General features: G+C 32.4%; 1 protein-coding gene across 1 annotated transcript; it reads left to right on the top strand.

Annotated features, from left to right (window-relative positions):
- On the top strand, nucleotides 2840–5761 carry LOC109345879. The gene is made up of 3 exons (XM_019585133.1): nucleotides 2840–3086; nucleotides 3257–3648; nucleotides 4291–5761. The coding sequence occupies exons 1-3, from the start codon at nucleotides 3021–3023 to the stop codon at nucleotides 5540–5542; spliced, it is 1710 nt and encodes a 569-aa protein (XP_019440678.1). The 5' UTR covers nucleotides 2840–3020; the 3' UTR covers nucleotides 5543–5761.

The following is a 15132-nucleotide window of genomic DNA, read 5'->3' on the forward strand; positions in this document are numbered from 1 at the left end:
TATAAAATATCAATTCATGTGTATTCATTAATCAATGTGTGTGAAATAAAAGGCAAAGCATACCCTCCAAAAGAAAAAGCATGATTCTTGAGGATAGATGAGTCACTTTCTTACTCCACATAAATATGCCCCTCCATTTTAAAATTTAACTATATTCATCCTTATTCTCTCCCCTTATGTGACCAATTTACCCTTTCATATTCTTATAGCAACTTCAAGATTATAGCCATAATCTGGCACAATACTCATTATTATTATAATTAGCTATCAACAATATATGCATCTCCTTTGACTTGAAAGATGCTTTCACAATTTTGCATCCCAAATATGCCATTTGAGCACAAAAAAAGTACTTTGTTGAAAAGAAAACAAATGATTTTCCTAACTTATTAAGTTAGAAACACATACGAATTTGTACTTGTCCATAAATAAATGTCAAAGTTATATTTGTACCTTAATGATGGTTCAATACCTCATGATATTCTCTCATGTATGGATGATAATATGTATTTGTCAAACTATGATAGTTTGGCCAAATTATGGAGGAGGAGGTATCCACTTTCATAGTTATTATTAAATTTTGAAAAGTTACAAATCAGAATAATCATCGTTCAATATGAAATAAAATAGTTAATAATGAAGGTGTCTTTTATGTCAAAGTGAATTATTGATTGGTCATGATTAATGTATTTATGTGTTTAGTGAAGGCTAAAGCTCCATTACATCATAGTTTTTTAGTAACTAAGAGTGACAAATTTACAAGGTTGCTTCCATCAATTACCCCCTGACCCACTAAGCTCACATGCAGAGTTAGGGGTGAGCTAATCCTACCCGCTCACCAGTTTGATCTGATTATAATCGAATCCGAAGAGGATCGGATTCAAGTATAATAAATTGATTCGGTTAATATTTAGGTTTGGGTAGAGAACAAACATGAACCGGTCGGAATTGTCCAATTGTTACTCACTCCTATGTTTGTATGTGTCTCTATTTAATTATGTATTGATAAATGACATATTTGAATCAAAAGTATCATTGACTCTCTATTTTTTTCAGCATACATACATGATTAACAATATATACATATATTATTTCATATGTCAAATAACATATCTATAATTAAAAAGGGTATGCATTATATTTAATTAAGTCTAGGCTCGGGTTCAGGTTCAAATGATGACTCGGTCAACATTTAGGGTCAGGTTAGCTTCAGGTCTAGGATCGGGTCAAATCCAAGTTTAAAAAATGATTCAGTTAACATTTAGAGTTAAATAATGAATAAATCTTACCGATCCAATTTGATCTATGCTCACCCTATTTGATGCTAACTATTTGTAATTGTGTATTCCCTTCTATTCTAAATGCTCGTTGAGTTAATCATGTTGTTCCACAAAAAAGACACCAGATATTGGTGACTATATTTAATGGTCAAAATAAGAGATTTAGATTCTATTTATTATCGGAGAGTCGAGTATTGGATGAGGATGACAAAAAATAATATCTAATGATTTTAATTTAAAATTATTTTTCCATAAAATAAATTTTAAATTTAACAAAATTATTTTTTCTCTTCTTATACTCTAGTGTTGGTCTTTTTAGTACAAGGAAATATCTCAATTCAAAAATAAGAGGGGCCATTAGGGATAAGTTCTCAAATCATTATAGATATTAAGTCAACGTATGTAAGGTAATTATGTAATTGATGTAGTGATTAAAAATAAATAACCAAAAGATCTAATAATTTTTGAGTAATAGTATATCCTGATGTATATTATAAATTGTATATAACATATATATTATAAATTGTATATAACATATATATTTTTTTTATAAGATAGTTTATTCCTAATGGTTGAAACGTTGGACCTGTGATTAACCACCAATCAGGTCACAAATTAATCAATGGTAGTTTTTCTTCTTTATTAAATATTGTTTTCTCTCATCTTTGTTGTAAAATATTGTCTAAATTTTTTGATAATTTTTTTATAAACTTTTTTATTATTTTTATTATATTTATATTAAAATATTTTCTTATTTTAAAATTTTTGTTGTCATTAAAATTATCAAATAATAAAGAATGTTAACTTAAAATAAAATTGTAGTACTATAATATATATTTTAATAAATCAACAGAAATAACTTTGATGTTAATTTATTGTATGCCACACATAGGTTGCGTGGGATAGAATCTACGAGACTGTTGCCAGCTATGAATGTGAAGGATGATAGCTTTTCATCAAGGTCAAAGCTGTCATATTTTCTTTCATGTCCCTTTCTTTTCTTATTTTTTTCTTTTTTGTTGGGTCTCTCAATTGTTTTACACTTCTTTATTTCTTATTGACTAAATATATATTTCAGTCTCTTATGTATTTTGATCTTATTAGTTTAGTTTCTTAAAAAATGAAAAAAATTAAAATTATCCCTAAAATTTTATAAATGTGGCTCTAATTAGTTATTTTTAGTATACTTTACAACATTTGACAGAGATAATTTAACCTTAAAATGACTAATTTAACTCACATTTGAACATGTTTTAGAACTATTTTGAATTTTTTATTTTTCAAAGGACCAATGTGGTAAGGTAAAAAAAACATGAGTAGTTACTCTTTTTATATACATTTACCTTAAATCAAAACAAATGAAGATTGTTCTGATTCAAAGAAAAACTTAGAAAATAATAAATAAAAACTTAAATCAATATTTTATCAATAAACATAATTTATAATATATAATATAATATTATAATATCGTTTGATCCATATAGCCTACTTCATCCACTATTCATCTATCATAGACTCCACACAATATTTACTCATTTATAACTCTTCCTCATTCTCTCTCACTCAAACCCATTTATCTCTTTCTCTTTCCTCCCACTATATATTGCTCCCTCTTTATTATTATCATCAAAGCACAGAAAAATATTATGTGTTTGTTTTAATCAAGAACAAGGAAGAGAGGGGGTTTTGATAATTTGTTGGTCCAAAATTGAATCCTTTGCAACACAACAAACATCAACAATGGCTGTCACTACTCCCTCTCTATCTCCTTCAGAAAAGAAACATTGGTGGCTCACCAACAGAAAGGTAAAGTTTTTGATATATTTAAGGTTTCTAATCATAGTTAATGAAATTTTTTAAGGTATGTTTAGTTCTGTCTATGTACCCAATTGAATGAAAACTCAAAAAGACACTATTTTTCGTCAATGGGTATGTTTTAAATCTAATAAAGTTATGATTTTTTCATGTTTATTCAGATTGTTGTGAAATATGTAAAAGATGCTAGGACCCTGATTGCAACACAAGAACAAAGTGAGATTGTTTCAGCTTTGAACCTTCTTGATGCAGCTCTAGCTATTTCGCCACGGTTGGATCAAGCTATTGAACTTAGAGCAAGGTCTTTGCTTTATTTGCGACGGTTTAAAGAGGTTGCTGATATGCTTCAGGATTATATTCCAAGTTTGAGAATGGCAAATGATGATTCAAGCTATGTTTCTTCTGATAGCTCCTCTCAGAAGCTTCTATCTTCTTCTTCTTCTTCTGAGTCACTAGAGAAGGATCAGATTTTCAAGTGTTTTTCTGTTTCTGATCTCAAGAACAAGGTTATGGCAGGGATTAGTAAAAGTTGCAACAAAGAAGGGCAATGGAGGTAATTAGTATTTATTGTTATTCTGTTTCATTGGTTTCAATTTTTTATTTGGTTTTGCAATCTGTGTTCTTATCTTAGAGGGGTTTTTAAAAAATTGAAATTTATTTATTTGTTTCGTTTTGTTGTTTAGCTTTTAATGTATGACATTTATTTAAGTTTCAGATCAGATCAAGTAAGTACACAATACATTTATTTATGTAATCAATGCTTCTCTGTTCCAGCTTTTAATTTTATTCTAACAAAGGAATAAATCCGTTCAAATTGAATGTACAACAATAATGTTTACTATTATGATTTTCTCCCCGTCTAGTGCGATAAATGCTTCATTGTTATTGTTTCTAAGCACTTTTCTATCAACCCCGCATATTAAGTGTAGCTAATTCGATTGCCATACATAAAAGTGTAGCAAAAATGTATAATCAAATTCCTGATTCCAACTCTGAGTTTGTGTAACATGCATTAGCCTCTTCCTGGCTTGAATACTTAGTTGGTGTAAGTGTAGCTAATTCTATTGCATTTTTTACATTTACACTTTTGTGATAACTTTATGAGTCTAATTAGAATAAATAACTTCGGATTAATTATTTATTATTGTGCTTTATTTGAGTGTGTTTCTAATTGTGTCAATTGCAAAATTTACAGATACTTGGTTTTGGGTCAAGCATGCTGCCATCTTGGCCTAATGGAGGATGCAATGGTCCTTCTCCAAACAGGGAAACGTCTTGCATCTGCCGCATTTCGCCGTGAGAGTGTGTGCTGGTCCGATGACAGCTTCTCTCTATCAACTATCCCTTTCGCCGGAGACACAACAAACCGGCCACCTCCACCCTCCACTCCACCTCGTGCACCATTCGCAGAATCTGAAAACATCAACAACCTCCTCGCCCAAATCAAATTCCTCCTCCGCCGTCGCACCGCTGCCCTCGCAGCACTCGATGCCGGCCTTTACTCAGAGGCCATCCGCCACTTCTCCAAAATCCTTGATGGCCGCCGTGGTGCCCCTCAGGGCTTCCTTGCTGAGTGCTACATGCACAGAGCCTCAGCCTACCGCTCTTCTGGTCGAATCGCAGAGTCTATAGCCGATTGTAACCGTACCTTAGCCCTCGACCCTACTTGCATTCAAGCCCTTGACACCAGAGCTTCCCTCTTCGAAACCATTCGATGCTTACCCGACTCTCTGCACGATCTTGAACACTTGAAGCTCCTGTACAATGCAATCTTGCGTGATCGCAAGCTTCCAGGCCCTGCATGGAAACGTCACAATGTGCGGTACCGGGAAATTCCCAGTAAACTTTGTGCCTTAAACACCAAGATTCAAGAATTGAAGTCCAGGTTGGCTTCTGGTGAGAGTGGAAATGTGGATTACTATGCATTGATTGGAGTAAGAAGAGGGTGTTCACGATCCGAGTTAGAGAGGGCTCATGTGTTACTTACTTTAAGGCACAAGCCTGATAAAGCTACTAACTTTATCGATCGATGTGAGCTCGTGAACACGCGTGATCTCGAAACGGTGAAGGAAAGAGCAAAGATGTCAGCATTGTTGCTATATAGATTGGTTCAGAAAGGTTACACAAGTTTGATGAGTACTATAATGGATGAGGAAGCCGCTGAGAAACAAAGGAAGAAGGCTTTACAAGTTGCTGCACAAGCAATTCAAGTTCCGAAAACAAACCAACATGAGATGATGAATAATAAAGAAGATAAATTGGTGACTAATAGAAGCAGCAACAACAATGTTTCAGTGGAAAATAAAACTACTATAACTTCTACTACTGTGAATCCGGCAGTTTTCCAAGGTGTTTTTTGCCGCGATCTCACGGTGGTTGGGAACTTGCTTTCACAGGTGGGGTTCAATAGACCAATTCCAATGAAGTATGAAGCATTGAGCTGCTAATTGAAATTCATCAAAAGTGGAAAATTCTAGTGTTGGAGATGTTACTGGCAGAGAGAATCAATGGTTAGTTCACTTTATTGTACAAATAAGCAACAACAACAAAAAAGTTTTGACTGCCAGAAAATTTTGTCACTTTTTCGTTTTAATCTTTGGTTAGTCATGTTCTATCATATATGTACAAAATATCAGTACTGAAGGGCTCTCTACTTTTGGATTTGATTAAATCTTTCATTTTGGATCCTTAAAAATTAGGCCTTGGTAGGATTACTTCATTAGGGTCCGTTTGCGAGTTGGATTTTAGAGGAGAATGAAGAGAAAGTGAAGACTTCAGAACCATGAAGTATACTGTGAGATAACTCTAAAGTCTTATATTTTTCTTCAAAACTCAACTCGCAAACAGACCCTTAGAGATAAAAATTCTTCACTTGGTTTTTGAAGATTAATTTGTTTGTTAGTTTGGGATCAAATTGGCAAATGGTTGATGTGGTAAAGGATCAAGTGAAGAGAAGTTGTTCTTTAAAGATTAATCCCCTATGCATAATCTTTCAAGGAAGGAATAAAGCTAAGGTTATAGTCTTTTAATTTTGGAATAAAGTTAAGGTTATAGTCTTTTAATTTTGGAATAAAGTGAAGGCATTTATTTAGTCTTTGAATTTTGGCTCTGAATTGAACCTTCTTCCTTGAATTGTCTTTAAATTTTGTATTGAAAGTATTGGTTTTGGTTTCAGAGAAATATTAATGATAAGCCCCTTGAATATTTACAAACATCAGTTTTATGCCATGTTTAGTAACTATGTGTTTGTTAATACTATGAAATAGCTTATAAGTTAATCAATTAGCTTATTTAACCCAAAAAAAAAAAATAAGTTATTTGTTACTTTGGTAAAGGGATTTATTTACTAAATGGGTTTAGTTCATTTAGATATAAGCTTATAACTCATATATTTTATAGATGAAAAAGCATGTATATTTTTCTACTCTTAAAGGATGCATTATTGTGTTTCTATAGTGGTTGTCCCTAGTTTTCACTTTGGAAGAAGAATCCAAGTGTTAGTGGATGAAAATCATTTTGGCAAAGGAGAAAATAAATAAACTATATGCATTGAAAATGACTATATATAAGTGCTTAACCATTGTTTTGACATTTGGAAACATTTTTAAATGTGGATATTATTATTTTGTATAGCAAGTGACAATCTTGAGAGAACACATGATTAAATCTGAAAGGTCTCACAAAAACCAAAGTCAATATCATTATATTTTCTAGAATAATATAATTAAATTGAGTAATCTAAATATAATACCTCCTCTTATCTCCAATGCAATGCTCATTGCAAAGTCAATATAATTTTTTTTTTATGTATTTCTATTTATTTTTCTAGTTTTTGGAGTTCTACTTAGATATTCTATAAAGTAAATTAAAGTACAGAACTAAAATAAATATGACTTTATTAAAACACACTCTTAAATTTTTTTATAAATACATATAACAAAAAAAATCCTAATTTTAGCTGATTAATTATTTTTCATCTTTTTTTATATTTTTTTGTCTTTTTTCAATTCTTAAAGGTATATTAATCATGCCTTATTATTATTGGGTTTATTTTTCATCAAATTTATGAGCCTATATTTTTTGTATATCTTTATTTCAAGAAATTACTTGGTTGTATTATGATTTTATTGAATATATTTTATTAATTTTAATTATTCAATTGTATAATGATTCTTTATTCTATTTGTTTGTTTATGAGCATTTTTTTTTGTTATTTAACCAAGGTATTCCTCCATCTTAGTGGAGTAGAAGACTAAATCTATGGGACTAATGACTTCTCATCTCAACCATCATAATTGAAATAATCATTCTTCTACACGCTTAATCAATTAATTCAACGTTTTTTATCATTTCATTTATAAAATGCCATAGCAAATATATAGTTAGATGGGAAAGAAAATACTCCTATAATATAGTGTTTGAAGAATACTCTTATAATATGATATTAGCAAGATTAGTAGATTGAAATTTAAGTTATATTTATTTTTAATTCGATCCTGTAATTTTTTATTTCATTTTCATCATGCTCCATAATCTTTATTTGTAATTCTTTGAATTTTCAACCAAAACTCATAATTTCATTGTTATTGAGCTCATAAGAAAAATATGTACAAATTCTTTTTACTATTTCTCTAAAATTGTAACATTAAAAATTAATTTTTTTTAAGCTACATAACTAATAAAAATAACTTATAAAACTATTTTTAAACATAAAGTAACGTACGAGACCTATTTAAAGGAGAAAATAATTCTTATTTCAAAATAAAAACAAGACCCACTTGAAAATAAAAATAGGTCCGAAGATAAATATAGTACTTTTGGCTTTAATGATTTTGTAGCTTCTTTATCACTAGAATTAGTCATTAGAGCATAAAAATTTCAAATTGTGCCCATCTTAAATATTTGCTTTATACTTATTAGATTCCCTAGTTAGCCATCAGCCATGTATATACTACATATCATAAATTGGGTTCATGTTAAAGTAAATTTTGTAAAAATAATATGAAAGTGACACTATATATAATTATATATGCCACTTATTTAGTAACAATGATTTACTCTAAGCAACATTTATGAAAACTCAAAACCTATTATTTTAGTTGAATATTTTAATTTAGCATGGAATATAGCTGGATGTATTAATTACAGCTAACACTTAACAAATTAAAAAATTTGAATGCTCTGATTCCCTTTTTCTAATTGTGAGAAGAAAGAGAAAGAGATGAATTTATTTATAAGCTAGATTCGGATAAAAACATGTCTCATACAACTACATCATTGAACTGCTCCTCTGACAGAATATTATTATTTTACTAATTACATAAACCTTTTCATATTCGTATTGAAATCATAGTTTAATTGCTTGGGGCCAAACAAAACGTGCATTTCACTAGGGCTGCATTTCTTTACAACTTTATTTCATAGTTAGTGTAAGACTTTTTCTTTGTTCTTCCTTCTATCTATGGTATAGTCTCGTTCATATTGTATTACGACTTTTGAGACACTAAATCATATTATATTATAATTTATTTGAGTCGGATACTTTGTCCAATAAGAATACTCACAAGCAAAGGAGCAGGCAAACAAACTAAAATTATATATCATCGACAATAAAATATTGTGAGTTTAATGATCGATAGTGTAGTGTTAAGGATAGAGCACAATGCGGAAGCACAAGATTGAATCAATTGAGAACAAAAGAGAAGCAAGTCAAGGATAAAGAAAATAACACACAAGATTTAACGTGGAAAAACCCCTCAGTGTGAGAGGAAAAAAAACCACGGGCGATCAAGAGCAAAATTCCACTATATAAAAAAGAAGAGTACAAGAAATCCTCTTATAATGATGAGGACAAATGACAATATTTTTCTCACAAATACTCTCTCAAATGGAACAAGAATTCTCACCAAGAATGCACTCACAATATATGTGTAAATGAAAGAGATGTTGTGTGTTGTGAAGATGATTTTGAAGCTCTCTATATGTGTCCTTTTATAGGCAAGCAAAGTCTTGGTATCTTGGATTCCAAGCATTGGATGCTTGGAAACAAAGCCATAAAAGTGACACAAAATGTCTTTAGAGAGAGCCATAAAATAGTCATAAAATTCTTTTAAGCCATAGTAATGAGAGGCATCTAACAGTTGAGGGGGTTATTGACTCAATTATGATGATTGTTAAGAAGATCAACCATAATTTCACCAATAGCAACAATATCTCGGATAAAGTGACGTTTTATATCAATGTGTTTGGTCTTGTCATGATAACGATTATTCCTGGTCAAATGAATAGCACTTTGACTATCACAAAACACTGTAAGAACACCCTGTATTAGACCAAGTTCATTTACCAAACCTCGGAGCCAAATAGCCTCCTTCACACCCTCCGTTGCTGAAATATATTCTGCTTCAGTCGTAGACAATGCAGCAATGGACTGAAGAGTAGCTTTCCAGCTAATAGCACTATTACAGAGAGTAAAGATGTAACCAGAAAGAGACCTCCTTCTGTCAATATCACCACCATAATCCGAATCAACATAACCTACAACGTCATCAGTTGTAGCCTTGTTTCTGTCAAATACCAAGCCAATACCAGAAGTACCTTTTAGATACCGAAAAATCCATTTTACAGCACTCCAATGATCCTTTCCAGGATTATGCATATATCGACTTACCATGCTAACAGCATATGCTAAATCAGGTCTAGTGCACACCATAGCATACATAAGACTACCAACTGCACTAGCATAAGGAATATGTGACATACGCTCCATCTCTTCCTCTGTATGTGGGCAAAGATCTAAAGATAACTTGAAATGTGCAGCAAGTGGAGTAGAAACAGGTTTACAATTATTCATATTAAACCTTTCAAGCACTCTTTCAATATATTTCTCTTGGGATAAAAACAATTTACCAGCTTGACGATCCCTGTGAATCTCCATACCAAGAATTTTCTTGGCTGCACCTAATTCTTTCATCTCAAACTCATTATTGAGTTGAATTTTCAATTTCCGGATCAAAGACTTGTCACGTGAAGCAATTAGCATATCATCAACATACAGTAACAAGTATATGAATGATTCATTTGGAAATTTCTGGAAATAAATACAGTCATCAAATTGACTCCTGCAATAACCTTGCCCAATCATAAAAGAATCAAACCTCATGTACCATTGTCTGGGAGCTTGCTTAAGGCCATATAATGATTTCTTCAATCGACAGACAAGATGCTCCTTATCAGGAACAATAAATCCTTCAGGTTGTTCCATGTAAATTTCTTCTTCCAGCTCTCCATGTAGAAAAGCTGTCTTTACATCAAGTTGCTCCAACTCCAAATCAAATAAAGCAACAAAAGCAAGCAAAACACGTATAGAAGTATGACGAACAACAGGTGAGAATATCTCATTAAAGTCAATACCTTCCTTTTGATTAAAACCTTTAACAACTAGTCGTGCTTTGCATCTTGGATCTTCAACCCCGGGAATACCGTCTTTCTTCTTATAGATCCATTTACATCGTAATGGTCGTTTGCCTTCGGGAAGCTCTGTCAAAGCCCAAGTACCATTCTTATGAAGACTTTCAATCTCTTCATTCATAGCCACTAGCCACTGTGACGAATCAACACAAGAAACAGCTTCTGTATAGCTGGCAGGTTCAACATCATCATTTACCTCTTGTGCAACTGACAATGCATAAGCAATTAAATTATCACCATCAGTGTATCTAGCTGGCCTTTTAATTAGTCTTCTGGTTCTGTCTCGAGCAATACAATAATCATCTTCTTGCTGATGAATAGGAGAAGTTGTACTGTCATCACAATCAACATAATGATCATCAATGCTAGATTGATTTGTAGAGGAAGATGGAACATCAACATTAGGAACTGTAGGTTTCACTATCAACTCCACCTTCTCGCTAGTACCCTGTAGATTACCTGTACTAGTAGAAGAAGACACAATAGATTGTTTTCCAGAAGATAAAAATGCATCCTCATTAAAAGTCACATCTCTGCTAAGAATTAATTTCCGTGACTTTGCATCAGAATACCATAAGCGATATCCTTTAGACTCAGATGCATAACCAAGAAATATGCACTCAACAGCTCTTGGAGCTAATTTACCATCATTAACATGTGCATAAGCAGGACATCCAAAGATTCTTAAGTTAGAATAATCAACAGGATTACCTGACCAAATTTCTTCTGGGATTTTGAAATCAAGTGCTGAATGTGGAGAACGATTAACCAGGTAACAAGCAGTAGATGCTGCTTCAGCCCAAAATTCACGCCGATGCCATAACCCAGCATTTGAGAGCATACAACGAACTCTCTCAAGTAGAGTCCTGTTCATCCGTTCTGCAACACCATTTTGTTGAGGATTTCTTGGAATAGTTTTGTGTCTAGCAATACCATTTTTTGTGCAGAACTCATTAAAATCACCATTGCAGAACTCTAATCCATTGTCTGTTCTAAGCTTCTTCACTTTCTTCCCTGTCTGGGTTTCAACAAGAGTTTTCCACTTCTTGAAAGTGGAGAAAGTCTCATTTTTATGCTGCAGAAAATAAACCCAAACTTTGCGAGAAAAATCATCAATGATGGTCATCATATAGCGACATCCTCCATGAGAAGGAAATTTAGAAGGCCCCCAAAGGTCAGAATGAATATAATCAAGAATACCTTTGGTACGGTGAGTTGCAGTGGAGAAACTAACCTTTTTCTGTTTCCCAAAAACACAATGTTTACAAAAATCCAATTTACCAATGCCATGTTTACCAAGATGACCTTGTTTGCTTAGAAGGTGCATACCTTTTTCACTCATATGGCCCAGGCGCATGTGCCATAATTTGGTAATGTCATTATCATGCATTGAAGAAGATACAGCTGTTGAACCTGTCACAACAGAACCTTGCAAGACATATAAACTACCAATCCGGTTAGCTTTCAATAATACCATAGCACCTTTCAATACCTTTAGAACTCCACCTTCAGCTGAATACCTACACCCGAGAGACTCTAGGGTGCCAAGAGAAATTAAGTTCCGCTTCAAATCTGGAATATAGCGGACATTAGCCAAGGTTCTGACAACACCGTCATGAGCCTTGATCTGAATAGTACCTATTCCTGCAACTTTGCATTGGGTATCATTGCCCATCAAAACAACACCACTGTCAACATGTTCAAAAGTGGTGAATAAGTCCTTATAAGGACACATATGAAAAGTACATCCAGAATCAAGAATCCATTCTGTTTTACTCCTATTATTATAAGAGACAACAGATAAAAGAATATCACCGTCAGAATTGGCTTCAATATTAGCAGCTTCAGAGGATTGTTGAAATTTTCCCTTATCTTGTTTTTCTTGTTTTTTCTTTAAGATAAAACAATCAGGAATGTCATGCCCCGGTTTCTTGCAATAGCGACAAGTTTTGTTGGATTTGCGACCTCTGGATTTGGATCTGAACTTTTTATAATTGGTACTCCCTTTTTCTTGAGTTCTACCTCGAACACTTAAGCCCTCACCCTTGTCCACAGAATTAACTTCAAGATCAAATTTTTCTTTGGACAATAAATTAGATTTAACATCTTCAAAGGATAAGGTATCATTATTTCCATACAACATGATTTCTTTGAAGTGCTTATAGGTAGAAGGTAAAGAGACAACCAACAAAACAGCTTTGTCTTCATCTTCAATATTAATATCAATATTTTGCATATCCATAATAATAGAATTAAACTCATCAAGATGAGTTTGAATAGGAGTACCTTCAACCATACGAATGGTGTATAACCGTTCTTTGAGACGAAGCTTGTTTGCGAGGCTCTTGGTCATGTATAAAGTTTCTAACTTCAGCCACAAAGCCGCAGCGGTTTCTTCATTGGCAACCTCACGAAGAACCTCCTTCGACAAACAAAGTTGAATTGTTGAAAGCGCCTTTTCATCCAACTCGTCCCATTGATCATCGGTCATGGAAACTGGTTTCTTTGACTTCCCATCTAAAGCTTTCTTTAATCCGCTCTGGATAAGAACGGCCCTCATTTGGACTCGCCAAATAGAAAAGCTAATTTTGCCATCAAACTTCTAAATGTCAAATTTTGTAGACATTTTGAAATTCTCAATTTAGTAAGAGCTCTGATTCCACTTGTTAAGGTTAGAGCACAATGCGGAAGCACAGGATTGAATCAATTGAGAACAAAAGAGAAGCAAGTAAAGGATAAAGAAAATAACACACAAGATTTAACGTGGAAAAACCCCTCAGTGTGAGAGGAAAAAAACCACGGGCGATCAAGAGCAAAATTCCACTATGTAAAAAAGAAGAGTACAAGAAATCCTCTTATAATGATGAGGACAAATGACAATATTTTTCTCACAAATACTCTCTCAAATGGAACAAGAATTCTCACCAAGAATGCACTCACAATATATGTGTAAATGAAAGAGATGTTGTGTGTTGTGAAGATGATTTTGAAGCTCTCTATATGTGTCCTTTTATAGGCAAGCAAAGTCTTGGTATCTTGGATATGAAGCATTGGATGCTTTGGAAACAAAGCCATAAAAGTGACATAAAATGTCATTAAAGAGAGCCATAAAATAGTCATAAAATTCTTTTAAGGCATAGAAATGAGAGGCATCTAACATGTAGGAGGTATGGTCTGTGTTGCCATTGGTATACTTAAGCTGTTCACTACCTTTTATTCAATTTTAATTTAATTCAAACTGTTTTAAAATCTTGGATTACTAATATTTGATATAGATCATAGATATTAGAGTATTCAACAATGTTTTATACTGGTGATTGCGTACCTAACATAATTTTTATTTTTATCTAACCTTAGGACCAATTATGAATATCACCAAACATACATAGACATATTTTAATATTTAAAGATATATACATTTTTTATAATTTATTAGTAATGGTAATATGGTATAGATATTTTGGGAATTTAATATATGATGTTTGAATGTGGGGAACATGAAGGGAAATCATGGCCAGTTATAATGTAAGTGGCGCCATGTGATGTTATACATCATGTGCCTTCGACAATGATGGATTACATTGGTTGTTCTCTTAAATAATAGCATAGCTCTTGTCAAAACTTGGTGTCATATTGTGCAATATATGACAAATTATTCTCACACTATCTACTTTTATTCATTAGTTCTAATGCACAAATAGTTACAAAAGAAAAGGTACAACAAAACATGTTTTCTAATGAGCACTACATGGGGTGGCAAATTTCATTATGAGATAAAGTATATAGCATAGCATAAGAGGAATGTATTATAGGTAATCTAATTAAGATTATCTCTAGTACTAGTACTGTACCCTTTAATACTGGAATGTGGATAGAAAGAGAAATTTGTAAGTTTTGAAATTATTTAATTAAAAAACAATCAAAATTTTGAACTCAATTTTATCATCCAACACATTAGCACTTAATTAATGATTGCAAATCTTTTAATGAAAGGTATGACACCAAAGTGGTTCAGGGATCATATGGGGTTTATGGGACTTGATGTAGCTATATACAATACTCATAAGATTGTAATGAAACTTCAATCATATTTGTTTGCCTTTTTATTTCATGTATGCATTTTATTTGAGAAAGACATTAGGACTCAATGAAAATTACTCAACATATTCATTCGGTTTAATTGGAGCTTTTGCTAAGAAGAGTGTATTGTAATACATGGAAAGTAATACTCATGTAAGTGTTATTGGATTAAGGTATTTTTCTCTAATTAAAATATAACATGTGTGACATCTCTAACATATCTTATACAGTTTGGTATTCCTTGCAATGCATTCTTGGTACTTGAATGAAACCACGTTGACAAATCTGTATTTCCATTAGAGTATAATATTTATATCATGTCAGTATAAAGATTTATACATAATCAGCGTATATTCCAACATTCATTTGTATTACTTTTTTGAAGAGTGAATGATAATAAAATATAAATAATAAATGATGCACCATACATTTTTTTCTCTATCCATTATATTTAGCCAATAATTTATAGCTGCTTGTATTTCCATTA

Source organism: Lupinus angustifolius, chromosome LG04 (genome assembly GCF_001865875.1).
Source record: "Lupinus angustifolius cultivar Tanjil chromosome LG04, LupAngTanjil_v1.0, whole genome shotgun sequence".
NCBI classification, from domain to species: domain Eukaryota; kingdom Viridiplantae; phylum Streptophyta; class Magnoliopsida; order Fabales; family Fabaceae; genus Lupinus; species Lupinus angustifolius.

Excerpts from the sequence above, each read along its gene's own strand:
- LOC109345879 (XM_019585133.1), top strand. The coding sequence starts at position 3,021 with ATGGCTGTCACTACTCCCTCTCTATCTCCTTCAGAAAAGAAACATTGG. Across the intron at positions 3,087-3,256 it reads GGTGGCTCACCAACAGAAAG|ATTGTTGTGAAATATGTAAA; the intron begins GTAAAGTTTTTG and ends ATGTTTATTCAG. Across the intron at positions 3,649-4,290 it reads AACAAAGAAGGGCAATGGAG|ATACTTGGTTTTGGGTCAAG; the intron begins GTAATTAGTATT and ends CAAAATTTACAG.